Below are 16627 nucleotides of genomic sequence, written 5' to 3' on the forward strand. Positions count from 1 at the left end.
GGAGAGAAATGAATTACAGTAGATGGGGTAGAGAGAGAAGATGGGAGGGCAGGGGAGGGGAGGGGAGGGGGGATATTAGAGGATAGGAAGGGCAGCAGAATACAACATACACTAGTATGGCAGTATGTTAAAAAGTGGATGTGTAACCGATGTGATTCTGCAATCTGTATACAGGGTAAAAATGGGAGTTCATAATCCGCTTGAATCAAATGTATGAAATATGATATGTCAAGAGCTTTGTAATGTTTTGAACAACTAATAATAAAAAAAATTAAAAATAAAAAGAAAGGGAAGGGATAGAAAATGGTATTCTGAGCATTTTATAAACCAAAAGAGAACAAGAGTAATAATAATTATATCAGATAAAATCGGTTTTAGTCATAAACTGTAAAAAGACAAAAAGTAGGTTATTATAATCATCCCAGGTATGTGTGGGAGAATTAGATCCAAGAACCTCTAGAGACAATAAAATTTATGGATGATCAGGCCACTTATGTGCAATACATAGTATTTTTATATAACCTAGGCATCTTCCATAAATTTTATTTTTCCATATTTTTATTGGTGTATAAAACTTGAACATAATGGTAGGATTTGTTGTTACATATTTGCATAAGTGCACAATATAACAATAAAATTTGATCACTATTAAAAAAAATTATAGATAGATACCTCCACCACATGCAACACACACACACACACACACACACACACACACACACATACACACATACAAGTACTAATGGTTTAGCAAAGTCACAGGATGGAGATCACTATGAAAAATCAATTCCATTTCTCTATATGAATAATGAACATTTAAACTGGAAATAATTAAGAATAACATCACAATATGGAAATATTTTATAGTAAATATAATATATAAATAAAATATTTATAAACAAAATATTACCAAGAGAAATTAGAAAAGACTTAAATGAAGAACAATTTCTGGTTCAGTGGACTTGATATTGTCAAAATGTGTAAGTCTCAGAAAATGTAACTATAGTAGCTCTTCTCCACCAGGCTTCTTAATTAGAATTAAGCCCTAATCCTCTATAGCATTCACTATAGATGACTTAACATTTCTCCTATGAATGCAGAATAGTACCAGTTATGTACCAACCTTGAGGGAAATGATAAAACAGTTATTAATTATTAATTATTTTCTGTAAGTCATTCTGAAAAATGCTCAATTCCTCTTTCAAAGAAACTTAGCTGAGAAATACTGATATTTCACAATGAAAATGCCAGCTGATTTCTCTGTAGATATTATAAGCTGATTTTAAGATTTATATAAAATTTCAAAGGGCCTAACGTAACTAAGACTTATCGTGAATCTTAAGAAGAATAAAATTGGAGGATTTTGTGCTGCCCAGTTTCTATGCTTACTATAAAACTTTAACAATTATTATAGTGAAATATTGGCATTAGCTTAAGTAAAATGATCAATGGAACAGAATAGATAGTCTCAGAACAGTCCCAAATGCATGTGGTAACTTTTCAACAAAGGTGCCATATAGTTCAATCAGTAGGAAAAAGTATTTTCAATAGAAGTGATCCAGGAAACCAGTATTTGAATTGAAAATAAAGTTAATCTCAACATCTGCCCTATGCTATAAATTGAGATGGAGTATAGAGCTAAATGTGAAAGTTAATACAATAAGTCTACTAAAAAAATGGAATAGAACCTCTTCATGATTTTGAGATAGGCAAAGATTTCTTAGGTAAATTACAAACAGCATTGGCCATAAGAAAAAAGTTGATAGATTGTATTTCATCAAATTAACAATTGCTGTGGGTATTTGTGTGGATGTTTCCACTTAAAGACTTTATCTGTATGCTGGGCACAATGGTGTATAATGCCTATAATCCTGGTGCTTGGGAGGCTGAGTCAAGAGGATTGCAAATTCAAAGCCAGCCTCAGCAACTTAGTGAGACCCTAAGAAACTCAGTGAGGTCCTAGAAAAGAGCTGCGGATATGCCTCAGTGTTAAATGCCCCTGAGTTTAATCCTCAGTATCAAAAAAGCGAAAAACAAAAAACTTTATCTGTAAATGGGAATAATTCAAATGCCTATCAATAGAAAACTGAATAAACAAATTGTGATTTATGTGTAGCCCTCTGCAGGAAGAGGAGACAGATTATGAATACATGTAACAACATGAATGAATGAATCTCGAAAACATTAGTTGAGAAAAGAAGCCAGGCACAAATGATATCATTACTAGGATTTCTTTTTTAGCAGGGGGTGGGTAACTAGGGATTGAACCTAGGAGCTCGAAACCTCTGAGCCACATCCCCAGTCCTTTTTTTGTTTAGAGACAGGGTCTCACTATGTTGGCCTTGCTAAGTTGCTGAAGCTGACTTTGAGCCTGCAATTCTCCTGCCTCAGCCTCCTAAGCCACAAATGTTTTTGTATACATTTAAGGTATATAACCTGATGTTATGGGATATATATGGACAGTAAAAAGTTACTGAAGTAAAGAAAATCAACATATCCCTAACCTCACATAGTTACTCATTTCTGTATATGTTATAAGAACCAGCTAAAAATTTACTCATTTATTATGAATCCCATATACAATAGAAATTTATGACCTATATCCTCAAGATGTGCATTAGACTATGTTCATTCTACAAATCTGTTATTTTGTATCCTATGACTCATATCTCCCATTTCCTTATCATCCCCTCATCTCTCCATCCTTGATAAATACTATTTTGTTCTCAATTTTGATATATTTGAATTTTCTTTTTTTTTAAATCTTCATATGCAAGTGAGATCATGTAATATTTTTCTTTTTGTGCCTGTCTTACTTACATGGTATATCATCATCCAATATTATTCATATTGTGGCAAACAGAAAGGTCTTGGTTTATTTGGGGACTGCCTGTTCTGTTGTATTATATACCATAGTTTCTTTATTTGTTCATCTATTGATGACCACTTAGTTTGTTTCCATATCTTGGCTATTATGAATAATGCTCCAGTGAACATGGTAGTGCAGATAGTTTTAGGAGGTGGTGATTTTCACTTTCTTTGGGTACATGCCCAGAAGAAGTCTGTCGAATTCCTTGTATATAACATTGATGAACAGACAAAACTAATCTATGGGTCTCTAAGTTAGGAAAGATGTTTTCTCAATGTATAGGTAGGGCATGAGGAACTCAGGAATTTTCTCAATCTGAAGTGCAATTTCATAGTTTTTTATATACATATAAGGCATTGAGTTGTACAAAAGATTTGCACATTTACTATCTGTATTTACCCTTCAGTAAAATCATCCATAGCAACAAGTGTTTTCAAAAGGATTTCTTGTTTTTCTTGAAAAGTGACTGAGAATAAGAAAATGAAAAAAACTGGGAAAATCTCAGAACCAGCTTTTTATGTCCTCTGACTCTTTCATTCTGAGTATATATTTCCAGCTCTCTTTTACTTCATGACAAATTAGATACAGATTGTTTTCCTTCATTTTTTCTTTTTGCTTATTTCTTATTAAGGAAAAGAAATTTATTTATTTATTTTTACTGAGAGGCCACCATTTTATTATAGGCTCTACTCATGTCTTCAAATAATATCTCATATCTTTCCCATGGTATTTCAATCATCTTTGGGCTTCTTTTACTTTAGCTGTTAGGAAATATGTGCGTATGTGTCTGTGTGCACTTATGCATATGTGTGTAGAATCAGGATTTGTACATTCTCTTTAACGAGCATATATTTTTACAGATTGTCTAATTGAACTTAAGAATGTTCTTTTTAAAAAGAATTATAATGCTTCCCAAGATGTGGATTTAGCTGTGGAAGAATCTACTTGAGAAGGTAATTTTAAAGGTGATTTAGGTATAAGGGTGGATTAAAATCTTGCCATGGGATTTTTTTCATCACATGGGAACCAAAGTTCCAGACATGAGTCCCAGATAACACAAACACATACAAGAACTTGATCTTCAGAATGTTATGCATCGAACATCTATTCAACATAAGCAAAAGTCTCATTGCTCTGGGAATGAAATAGCTTCACCCATAGCTAATGGATATTAAGAAAAAGAGAATAAAAGAGCTTCGTTGTTCAATAGAGAAAGATAAATTATAGGAGCGATCCAACAATCAAGTTCCATGGCCAGGCAGGACTAAGGCAAGGATCCCTAATAAAAGAAGTGTCTATGTAGAGGTAAGGCTAGAGCATTAGGAAATAGAGTCATGACAAGAAGAGTTATTTTACAGCTACTGGTGCATAAGTGAAAGGGTAACGTCACCTTCTCTCTGAATGGTTCTCACTTGTCTTGCTTGATCTACTTTTGTCTGAATTGCTCTTTATTTCACAGTGAAAAAAAAATCTTTGAGTAATTATACGAAGATAAAGTTGGACATACCAGAATTTAAACAAGGGATTTATAAAGAGATTTATAAAGAGAAAGTTGATGTGAGATTAAAAAGCCGCTGAGTAAACACTGGGAAGTAAATAAAGGCATTATAGATATGATTTTTTTAAAGGGGAAGCTGGTGTAAAATACCTCCTCACCTTTCTTTCCATATTATTTCTTTCAAATTTCCTAAGATCATCCACGGGAAGAAAAATTTTTGGTTGGCCACTAGAAGTCATTTATGTAAGATCTTTGATGATCGGGAACCTGGAATCGCTGTGGTTGGAGTCCAGTCTAAGTATTTGCTATGGATTCAGCATTCTTTTGTTGCCTGCTCAGATCAGGGAAGGGAGGAAAATTCTTACTCAACATCTTGGCCTTTCGGATTTGACTGATTTTTTTATCTTCCTGTCCTCTCCATTCCTTTACCTCAAATCACAGCGCAACCAAAAGATAATAGCAGCTATCACAAGGCCTTTATTTATAGGCAGGATCAAAAGATTAAAGAGTCTTTGGAGTCTGACAGGCTGGATTCATATTCTAGCCCCATCATGTACAGGATATATTCAAATTACTTAGCCTCTCTGTCTTTATCTGTAAATTAAGGATTAAATACCTTAGGGGGTTCTTGTAAGAATCATATGAGATAACATTTTCAAAAAAATCTGCCATAGGACTGGGGCTGTAGCTCAGTAGTAAAGTGCTTGCCTCTTATATGTGAGGTCCTGGATTCAATCCCCAGCCCTAAGGAAAAAAAGAAAAAAAAAAAAGAAAAATCTGACTCATGGTCAGTGCTCAGTAAATGTAAGTAACCTCTGTGGTGTTGCTGGTAGAGGTATTGAGGAGGGCAGTACTTGCTCCAGGCTTTTCACCTCTACTCACTTGCTTCTGAATATTAGGATATAGCACTTGGTATGTGTGTAATTGAAGTACTTAGTAATTGAAAGAAATGAATACTAGTCTCTCTGTATTTCTTCAAAGGAGTTTGTAAGATCTCTACACATTTATCATAATTGTGTTTAATTTTGTTTTAGGCTAAGTAACAGTGTATGTTATCTTTCTTTTTTCAGAAGAGGATGTTATCCCCAAGAGATAAAGTTAGTTACCAGTTGCATACTTACTTTGTGCAGTCTTAAACTATACTTCATTTAGGTTTACCTATGACAAAGAAGTCAGAGTTTCTTTCCTTGCAAATCATGTACTTTTTATTTTAGCAAGTCAGCTTTTTAATGAAGTATAACATATGAATATAACTATGAAGCTGAATACCTTTTCCCAACTGGAGCATTCTGTGTAAGCAGCATCCAGAGACTATTAGAAAAGTCCTCATATCCCCCAAGGCATGGAAGGGTTTTTAAGCAGGAACATAACATGTCTTCAGGATGGTTATTTATTCCTGTTTTCAAACTTTATACAAATGGAAGTATACAGTACATGTGATTTTACATCTGGCTTTTAGGGCTCAAAATCATGTTGTGAGAATCATCCCTTTATTGTAAGTAGCATAAGTTTGTTCAATCTTATTTTAATTGACAAATACAGGCTGTATGTATTTATAGTGTGCAATCTCTCTTGATATATATAAGTATCATGGGATGAATGACTAAATAAATGAAATAATCAATTTAACTTATGCATTACTTTGCATACTTATCACTTTTATGGTTAAAACACTTTAAAGTACTCTCCTAACAATTTTCAAGTATTCAGTTTAAGGCTGAATAGTATTCCATACATACCACATTTTCTTTATGCAGACATTCATAAATGGGCATGTAGGTTGGTTCCATATCTTAACTATTGTGAATAAAGCTGCAGGAGATTGCAGATATTTCTTTAACATACCAATCTCATTTCCTCTGGATATACACTCAGTAATGGGATTACTGGATAATATGGTAGTTCTGTTTTTTAATTTTTCAGTTATCTCCATTCTGCCTTCTGTAATGGCTATACTAATTTATATTTCTACCCTCAGAATACAAATATTCCCTGTTCCCACACCCTTGCCAACACTTGTTATCTTTCATCTTTTTTATAGTAGCCATTCTAACAGGTATGAGAATGATATATCATTATTGTTTTATTTTGCATTTCTCTGATGATTAATGTAGTTTTTCATATGCCTGTATGTTGTATGTTGTCTTTTGAGAGTTTTTCTTCAGGTCCTTTGCCCAATTTTTAATTGGGTTATGTGTTTTCTCCTGATAATGAGTTGTATTAGTTCCTAACACATGGTAGATATTAACCCCTTGTTGATGTATGTTTTGAAAATATATTACCCCACTCTACAGGTTTTCTCTTCACTATACTGCGTCCTTTGTTGTGCAGAAGCTTTGTAGTTTGATATAAACCCATTTGTATATTTTTAGTTTTGTTGCCTATGCTTTTGTGGTCATATAGAAAATAACATTTTCTACATCAGTTATGAATTTGGTTTGGTAGAATTCTATTGAGGATTTTTTGTATCTACGTTTATGGGTATATGGTTTGCAATTTTCTTTTTTTGCAGTGTCCTTGCTTGGCTTTGGTATCATGATAATGATGACCTTGAAAATGAGTTTTTGGAATAATCCACCTCTTCTATGTTTTTGTAAAAGTTGGAGAAGGATTGGTGTTTGTTTTTTAAATGTTTGGTTGAGTTCACCAGTAATGCCATTAGTAGGAGGGTTTTGACTGTTAATTTCAGTTTACCCATTATTGGTCTATTCATATTTTTTATTTATTCATGATTCATTCTGGGTGTGATATATGTCTGGGAATTCATCTGTTTCTTCAGGGTTATCCAATTTCTTGGTATTTAATTGTGAATAGAAGTTTCTGATGATCCTTTCTATTTATGTAGTATCAGCTATAATGTCTTTTTTCATTTCTGATTTCATTTCTCAGAATCTTCTCTCTTTCTTAATCTAGCTAAAGGTTTGTTGATTTTATCTTTTCAAAAACAAATTTTTGTTTTGTTGATTTTTTTCTGTTGTGTTTCTAGTTTCTATTTCATTCATTTCTGCTCTTTTATTATTTCCTTCCTCCTGCTGATTTTGGGCTTAGTTTGTTCTTATTTTTCTACTTCCTTGAAGTATATTATTGTTTATTTGTGATCTTTGTTCTTAGTTGATGTAGGCATTTTTTTTGCTATAAGCCTCCCTCTTAGAAGTGCTTTTTATGCATTCCATAAATGTTGGTATGTTGTATTTCATTTTCATTTCTCTCCAGAGCAAGCCATGTGCTCTTAAAGGCAATGCAAATGCCTGAAATGACAATGCAGAGCATCATTCAGTACATAATGTCATGGTACAAGTAGCATAGTACATAAGGAGAAAATAGGAGGTAAAGGAGATAATTAAAATAAGGGAATATGAATCTGGTGTATATTTTTGAAGACAGTGAGTTGATATGGTTACCAAAAAGCTGCACAGTGAAAAGTAAAACAAATTTAAAAAGTAGAATCTTAACTCCTACCAAGTTTTGGTTCTTGCTATAGGAATATGTCTAGCTTATTGAATTAACAATCAAATTTCTTACTGGTTTACTCCTCTGTACTTCCCAAAACTTACAAAAAGTTATTGTAACTGGATTGATAAATAATGTGAATTATTTAAGTACTTTGGTATTTGACTTCCAGGTTGTGCAGTTTATATTTACTGACTGTCATGGAGTACATATTATAGATTCATGTAGAGACAGCATGATGTTGCCTGTAGAGCTAGTTGTCATACCTATATCCCTAATCTTCCTGTATCCCATGTTTCTCATATTTTAAAGTATTACAATGATGATACTTATTTCATTTCCCTCTTTTCTAACATTCTGTTTATTTTAGTGCAGTCTGTGCCTTAGTTCTAGCATAATTTTGTAAGATACAGCCTCCATTTGATCAGGACTGATTTGAAACTGTTGCTACAGGTATCCAAAAGGCACTTTTGTGAAATATTTGGTCAGTATATGTTTTCTTAGTTTCAAATTCTTGCTTTGTCCTTGAGATCTTTGTTAAAAATTTTTCTCTAGATTTTGCTTCATATTAGGATTACTTAATGAAGAGGGTGAAACTGCCAATTTTTTTATCATTGGGTGATTGGTTGTTATTACTTGAGTCTAGGTTAATTCTTTCTTAGAAAGTTCAGGGATAGCATGGTAATGGAAAGATGTGGGGAAGAGTGAACTTTGAATTAACAAAGCCCAAAATGCCTTCTAGAATTAGAAAAATATATAACAATGAAAAAAATATATTTCTGAAATTAAAGCTTTGTTGAAAATAAAGAGTGGGCCTGAGAGAAAGGGTGGATAGTGATTAGAAGGCAGTTAAATAACTCAATGTGGTAAAGTAACCAGACATATGATCATATGTAAGTACATTTTGATTCTGTTGATTGATCTATATTGATATAGTCTTGAAAATCAAGTCTGTTTCATGTTAATGTTCAAGTTAGTAAGCTATTTAATATTTTGAGATGAATACTGAATCTGAAATGTCAAATATTGTAAGCAAATCACACAGCTAACACATGGTACACATAAAAATTCAAACTTGGGACTTTTTGACTCTGCGGTACCTTACTTTAATTTACTAGGTCAGTTTTAGTTCTCCTTGGAAATCTATTTTGGCCAATGAAATGCATTTTGCAAATACTATCTTAGCCTATAGCTTTTCTGTTTTTTGTTTTGTTTTGTTTTGTCTTGTTTTGTTTTTAAGCTCTTTGATTTTTCATGTTCAGTTTTTTTGGGTCCCGTAAGCTGGTCTGTTTTTGCCTGGATGAGGATGTTACACTACAAGTTTAAAAAGTATGCTCCAGCAGATACTTAGAAGAGTTGGCTTCTAAACTACTACTACCTTATTTGCTTGGGCCTAAGGTTTCTCTTGGATAACCTTTTTAACCTCCTGATACTCTCTGAAACTATTTTTGCCCAACTATTCTAGTCTAATACAGTGATACAGTATAGTAGTATAGTACATCACTTCCTGAGGTAATGGTTTGGTGGAAAAACACAGATTTGAGATTGAGTAGAAATATCAAATAAGCATGTGGTTTTTTGTTTTTAATTCTCAAGATGAATCCTAATTTCTTTACATATAAGAAAAAATACTACTAATTCTTGAGGGACTATACTAAATGAAATGGTTTAACATGTCAAAGGCACATCTGGTATAGAGTGATGCCCAAGAAATGGTTAGGTCCTTTCCCTTTTCTTTGGCTTCCAATCTACCATGCTGTCTCTGTGCATCCGCTTCAGTCTCACCTCTTTCTTCACTCTCATTGTCAAAAATCACAGTTAGTTTCACATCTTGATCTGTCCCCCTGAGAGTTCACACTGGGCCTAATCTGACAACTGTGTTGAACTTTATTGCTCATTAGAGGTGCCTGTCTCAAGTCCTCAGTGGGTTTAATTGAAAGCAAGACATTTAACATGACTGTCTATTATAATGGGACTTTTCTCTTTTAAGATTTTTGGTGCTTCCATTGCCTATTTCCCACATGGCCTCTGCTCCTCCACTTAAGGATTTCCATTTGTAGCCTTAATTCTTGTAAAATGTAGATCACCAGAAAATACAAACAGAATCATATAGATGAGAGATTTTTATAGTATTTATGTTAAAATAGATCATTATTGTTAGTTTTGTTACACGTTTTAGACAAATATAAATATCGAAAATATTCAGCTGCACAAAATAATTAAAGTAATAAAACAAAAAATCTCTTTGTTTAATTAGAAAAATTCATAGTAGTACTAAGTGCTGGGAATTTTGCAATAAGTGATATTCTCAGAAATATTGTAAACAGCATAGACAGAACATATCATTGAATGTATTACATGTAGCCATTTGTAATTAGATATTTGGGATTCCGTTTTCTTTTTACATTCTTTTTCATGTGTAAGCATTTACATTATGAATCACAGTAGTGATAGCCTTCTTCTTCAACTCTGGCAGATTTGAAAAGTAACCCTAAAGGAATCATCCATAATGGGAAAGGGGAGCATGGGAGGAATGGAGGAGCTTTGGATAGGGCAAAGGGGAGGGAGGGGAAGGGAGGGGGTATGGGGGTAGGAAAGACAGTGGAATGAGATAGACATCATTATCCTAGGTACATGTATGAAGACACAAATGATATTACTCTACTTTGTGTACAACCAGATAAATGAAAAATTGTGTTCTACTTGTATACTATGAATCAAAATGAATATTGATGTCATGTATAACTAATTCGAACAAATAAATAAAAAAATTAAAAAGGAATTATCCAAAATGTATAAAAAGATGCAAATAAAAAGATTTATTATTGTTTTATTTGTGTGTGTATATATAATTTTTTTTTCATTTAAAACCTGCTACTTTTGTGAAGGCCCTGGCCCAGTAAAGTCCATGAAAAAAACATATAAAAGGGACACTTATTCAGACTCTGGAATTTTCATTATCTCTTACTACACCTCTATAAGTCTATGATTTGTTTATAAGAGAAAAAAAAGGAAAGGAAATGGAAGAACAGAATGAAAAGAAAGGAACTAGGAAGGAAGGAAGGAAGGAAGGAACAAGTGAAGGAACCAAGAAGAAACAACTAAATTTCCAGCAATAGAAGAATGGCCAAGATAATTGTGATAGATTCCTAAGAAGGAATGTTATGGAACAATAAAGGGATAAACTACAGCTACATGTAATACATTCAAAATCTCCACCTTCATAATAATGAATTGAATAAGCTAGTTGCAGAAGGACATACCATAAGATAGTATAGGAAGATTTAAAATGTGTAAAATATTATTGGATATTTTTTCTGTTTATATACCTGTCACGATAGTACTTTTAACATACAAAAAGGTTATCTAATAGGATGGTTACCTCCAAGGAGAGGGAGGGAAATGATTAAAGACACTGCATAGGAACTTAGCCTACATTTGTAATGTTTAGTGAATGCAGAAGTGTCAATCATATGATTTAATACATATTTCTGTATAACTGAGTATTTCATAATTTCAAAAAAGGAGAATTCACTAATTTAAAAACTCAAACTTTTTAAGGCATATCATTCTGTCTTAAGAAGACAGTCAAATATTAATTTTAAAATCCAATTTTGAAAGAAAATAAGTTCATCCTTTTGATTATTTTGGAGGAATTGTTCTATATTAAATTATCATTTTTATATGTAAGAAATCATAAAGCAGTAAATTCTGATTTCTATATAAATTATAAACTATTGTTAACATTTATTTTTAAAAAATTTTTTTTAGTTGTGGATGGACTGTTTTTTATTTATTTATATGTGGTGCTGAGAATCAAACCCAGTGCCTCACACATACTAGGCAAGTTCTTTGCCTATGAGCTACAACCTAACCCCTACTTTTCAAGATTTTTAAAAAATATTTATTTGTAGTTGTAGTTAGACACAATACCTTTATTTTACCCATTTATTTATTTTTTATGTGGTGCTGAGGAGCAAACCCAGGGCCTCGCATGTACTAGGCAAGCGCTACCTCTGAGCTACGACCCCAGCGCAACTTTTTTAAAGATTTTATTGGAGGACTTTCTCATATATTCTCTGAGGAATATTATTTCTCAGTTTACTTATGATATTGAGTATTGTTTATGTACTGTCAATTAAAAAAAGAAGAGCTTCTTGACCCCATAGCTGGGTTTTGTGTATTATATTATAATACACAAATTATAGCTACTATGACTGATGGGAATGCACCTAGTATTTTTGATGCTGCTGCTGGATGCTTTAATTCCAAGGTTGTGTGCCTGTAAGGATATCATAAAGGGGAGAACCTTATGGAAACTGGGGAATTCCCAATTGAAAAATTAGTGATTTTAATTTTTTTTTTTTTTTAGTTTCATTTTCATCCATTAACTTTATGGTTTACATTCTTGTATTTCAGGGAAAGGTGGCTCAGACAGCATGTATGTCAGCATGCAAGCATTTAGCTACATCCTTGATGCAACTTTTGCTGGAAGCTGAAGTAAGGCAGCTCACCTTGGGAGCATTACAGCAGTTCAACCTGGATGTCAGAGAATGTGAACGTAAGAGAGTGAAACACCCCATTGCTTTTTTGTCTTACTTGCATACTCGCTTTTGTGAGGGGGGGGGGAAGTTTTGTCTTTAGTGTCCTTGTTCCTGATGGAATCAGACTGTATAGAAAAAAGAAATATTTTATGGACATTTAGAAATGAGCATATCAACAAGCTAATTTGAATGCCTAACAATGCCTAGACCTGTATTTAGTATGGAAGAGCTGTCTGGCCACAAGGAAGCTTGCAATCTAGAGAGGGATATAAGGCAGAGGTGCATTTAATAGACACCATTTAAAACCTGTTAAGTCCAAAGATAGTCAAAAGAATGTAGTTCCCAATCACTTTGCTTTGAAATTTTATTTTGAAACTAAGTACATCTTATGTGCAAACTCTTTTTAGTCTGCAGTACAAGTGGTGTATGTATTGATCAGTCAGAAATGCTTTCTGTTTGGAAAATAAAAAACTTTAGATAGTGATTTTTAAAATGTTTTATTTTTCTCAGAGGTAACCAGTTGCTCTATTGGTTAGTTGCTTTGTGACATCATCATTGGGGAACCAGACTCATTTTTTAATTTTCTGCTGTATATAGAATGTGGACTTTTTATCCTTATTACGTAGAATTACATAGACTCACCCGTGACAGGAAATTTTCAGATAAGAGCTTCTGAAAAAACCTTACATAGTATATTCCATAATTTAAAAGATAAGATGAACATGATTGGTTGAAAATTCCCTCATGATTGAGGAAAAAGTCTTAACTTAATTATTCAAGAAGCTTTAAAGTCTTCAGCAGGATAAACCAAAGAAAGCCACATGAAGGCATGTTTTGGTCAGGTTGATAAATAAATGATAAAAGGAAAATTTTAAATCTGTTGAAGAAAAAAGGCATATAAGAAGTACTGCAAACTTTCTATCAGAAACAGTGCAAACTAGAAGGCAGTAAAATGATAACATTGAAGTGCTAGAAGGAAAAAAGAATTCTATCAACCCAAATAAAACTCTGTTATCCCAGGCTGAGGATGTAGCTCTATGGTAGACCACTTGCTTATTAGCATTTGTGAGGGAGGCCCCAGGTTCAAATGAAAATATTCTTCGAAAATTAAAAGTAAAATAAAGGTATTTTCAAATAAACAGAAATTGAGAGACTTTTTCACCAAAAATTGGTACCACAGCAAACCTAGAAGGTAATTTTTCAAGTTAAAGGGAAATAATGTTCTACATCAAAGCAGATCTATAGAGTAGACTGCATTTTTCAAAGATATCTACTACACAGTACCTTGTTTACCACATCTTTTTCTATAGCCTTAATGCTAACCCATTAAGAGGAGGTATCTAATCACCCTCCCCTTGGATCTAGACAAGCATGTAACTTGATTGTAACCAATAGAACATGGCAGAAGTAGCTGTTTGTGAATTCCAAGGCTGCATCATACAAGATGATGCAGCCTCCATGTCCTTGGTGAGATGCTAATGACAGCCCAGCTGCCCTGAGGCCTCCATTCTAGTCAGGAAGCCTATGTGGAAGAGACCACATTGAAGAAGGCCTGAGAATATGGAGAGAGAGAGAGAGAGAGAAATCTAACCAATGACCAGTTGTCTCATTGATTTCTGCCTTTATTGCTTTCTTCTACTTAGTTTTTATTAATTTCTCTTTAGTTACTTTAGGTAGAAACTCAGATATGTTGAGGATTTTATTTTCTAGCATGAGTATTTGAATCTTAGAAATTATTCTTTAATTACTGTTTTAGCTAAAGTCTACAAATTTTGATATGTTATTAATTTGCGATGGGCGGGGGGCAGGAATTGAACCCAGGGGCACTTGACCACTGAGCCACATCCCCAGCCCTGTTTTATATTTTATTTAGAGACAGGGTCTCACTGAGTTGCTTAGCATCTTGCAGTTGCTGAGGCTGGCTTTGAACTCGCAACCCTCCTGCCTTAGCCTCCTGAGCCACTGGGATTACAGGCATGCACCACCACACCCGGTGTGTTATTAATTTTTATTCAATCGATGTTTTCAGATTACTCTTGTGTTTTCTTCTTTGATATATTGGTTATTTAGAATATTTCCCAAATATTTAGACATTCTTATCGTTATGCTTGTATTGCAAATTCTAAGTTTACTGTCCTTTTTGGCCAGAGAATGTACTTTGCATAATTTCAGTTTTTTAAAATTCATTGAGACTTATTTTATGACCCAGGATATGGTAGAGTTTGCTAAAATTCTGTTTGCACTTGGAAAGACTATGTGTTTCGTTATCACTGTGTGGTATATTTTATAAATATCAAATGGGTAAAGTTCGTTGATAGTGTTATTCAAGGCTCGTATAGTCTCACTGATTTTCTTTATACTTATTCCATCAATTACTGACAGGGTGTTGAAATCATTTTCATTAGTGGATTTCAGTTCTATCAGCTTCATATATTTTGAATCCCTATTAGTAGGTACATACATACTAAAGACTATTATGTCCACGTGATACCTTGATACCTTTATTATTACAAAATGACCCTCTTCATCCTTTAATATTCCTTGTTTGAAAAATCTACTTTTTATGATATTAATATAGTTCCACCCAAGTTTTTATGATTTGTTTTTGCATAAGAATATTCTTTTCCATTCTCTTAAAAAATATGTATTTTAAAGTTGTACCCAGCATATAGTCAGGTCTTCCTTTTTAATTCAGTATGACAATCTGTGATTTTTTTAGTTGAGTTGATTAGACCATTTATATTGAATATAATTTTTAATATGATTGTGTTTAAATTGACTATTATTTATTTTTTACTTTTCACATTCAAACTTTTACCCATTTTTAAGAAATAAAGAGGGAGGAAGGTGATAAACTAAAATATATGCACCTTTGGGGGGAATGATGGCCTGGGAGGAGCAGTGGAGAGAGACTAAGCAGCCTGAAGTACATTTTATTTAGAAGAATGATCAGTGTCTACTTGAGAGAACTATTCAGTGCATCAGCATCTTTAGTAGAGGGAGCCAGCTTTCAGTTAAGACTTAGAAATGGAGAGATCATTTATTGAAAAGGTGGAAACATAATAGTTTGTTAACCATGTAAAAGGGGCTTAAGGGAGCTAATATTTTTTCTGAAAAGCTGATAAGTATTTGCAATAGCCTTCAGACTTAGGATCAACTTGATGCTAACATTTGAAGGGCATGTCAGTACTGCTAATAACCATAATATCAGCTCTGAAAATTTTCTTCCATATATTGTGGAGCCACTAAGGTTCATTGATTTAGAATTTAATGTTTTATTTCTGATTGGCAGTAATTTGTCTGTCAAGAAACTTTCCATGGACATTTATTTTACTTCAAAAGAAAGAGTTCTATTCTATGTCTCTGCCTATACCACCCCCTTCTTTTTTTTCTTTAAATGCTCGGTGGTCTATAAAAAAATCTTAAAGAAATGATACATAAAATTCAAGTAACTATACAGAGGCGTATAAAAGAAGCCCCAAATGACAAGATAATTAACACTTACATTTTTCTACCCAGTGGTGTGCGTATGAGATATTTTTCCATTTTTTTTTCCTTTTTGTCTGTAAGTCCTTGGAAAAACTATATAGGTCTTGAAAGAAATCAAACCTTGGACAATATCTAACGCGAATGTACCTTGAATGTACCTTGAGTGTACTCTGAGGCCTGAGCTGCCATTTTCTTAGATCGCAAATGCACAGAGGAATTATGTACACTACCACAAGCCTGAAATAATCAGCTAGTGTAGTGCAGTCATTAAGAATGTAGATTTTAGTGTCAGTTCAACAGAATGGATCAAATCGCCAATTACTTTTAGAGAGACCACTGACATAGTTCCTAATATTATAGGGATGGGATCATAACTAAGTGAAATAATGCATGAAAGTATTTCTTTCCTTAGCTGGTATATATGCAATAATTAGTACCTGGTCCTGTTGTTATAATCATCAGAGCAGCAGAAGCAGTAGCTAGCGTCTATCTAGTTACTCTCAGAAAGTCTTTTGCAGACCATTGAACCTTTGTCTAGAGTTTGTCGATTGGTGACATCTGAAGATGCCACCTAATTTGGTATAAGAAATTAACTTTTGCTTCTTGGTAGTTATTTGTGAAACTGCTATGGTTTCTGAAAGGTATAATCGAAAACTTATGATTTTCTAATTCTTGGCTGGATGCTTTTGTAAAAAATCAGTCAGTTAGCTCAACTGTTCTCTAAGAATGGTAACGACTGCCTAGGATATCATTATCTAACAGGAGCATTGCTGTTAG

The 16627-nt window shown here is 33.3% G+C and overlaps 1 protein-coding gene across 9 annotated transcripts in view; it reads left to right on the forward strand.

The window, feature by feature from the left end:
* Nucleotides 1–16627, forward strand: part of Exoc6b (exocyst complex component 6B) — a 586101-nt gene that overhangs the window by 406796 nt on the left and 162678 nt on the right. For all 9 annotated transcript variants that reach the window (XM_048804120.1, XM_048804114.1, XM_048804118.1 and 6 more), the window contains one exon: nucleotides 12237–12378. In XM_048804120.1, coding sequence (XP_048660077.1) covers nucleotides 12237–12378 — 142 coding nt within the window. The remainder of the gene's footprint in view (nucleotides 1–12236; nucleotides 12379–16627) is intronic.

The sequence above is a fragment of the Marmota marmota genome, unplaced genomic scaffold (genome assembly GCF_001458135.2).
Source record: "Marmota marmota marmota unplaced genomic scaffold, marMar, whole genome shotgun sequence".
Classification (NCBI taxonomy): Eukaryota; Metazoa; Chordata; class Mammalia; order Rodentia; family Sciuridae; genus Marmota; species Marmota marmota.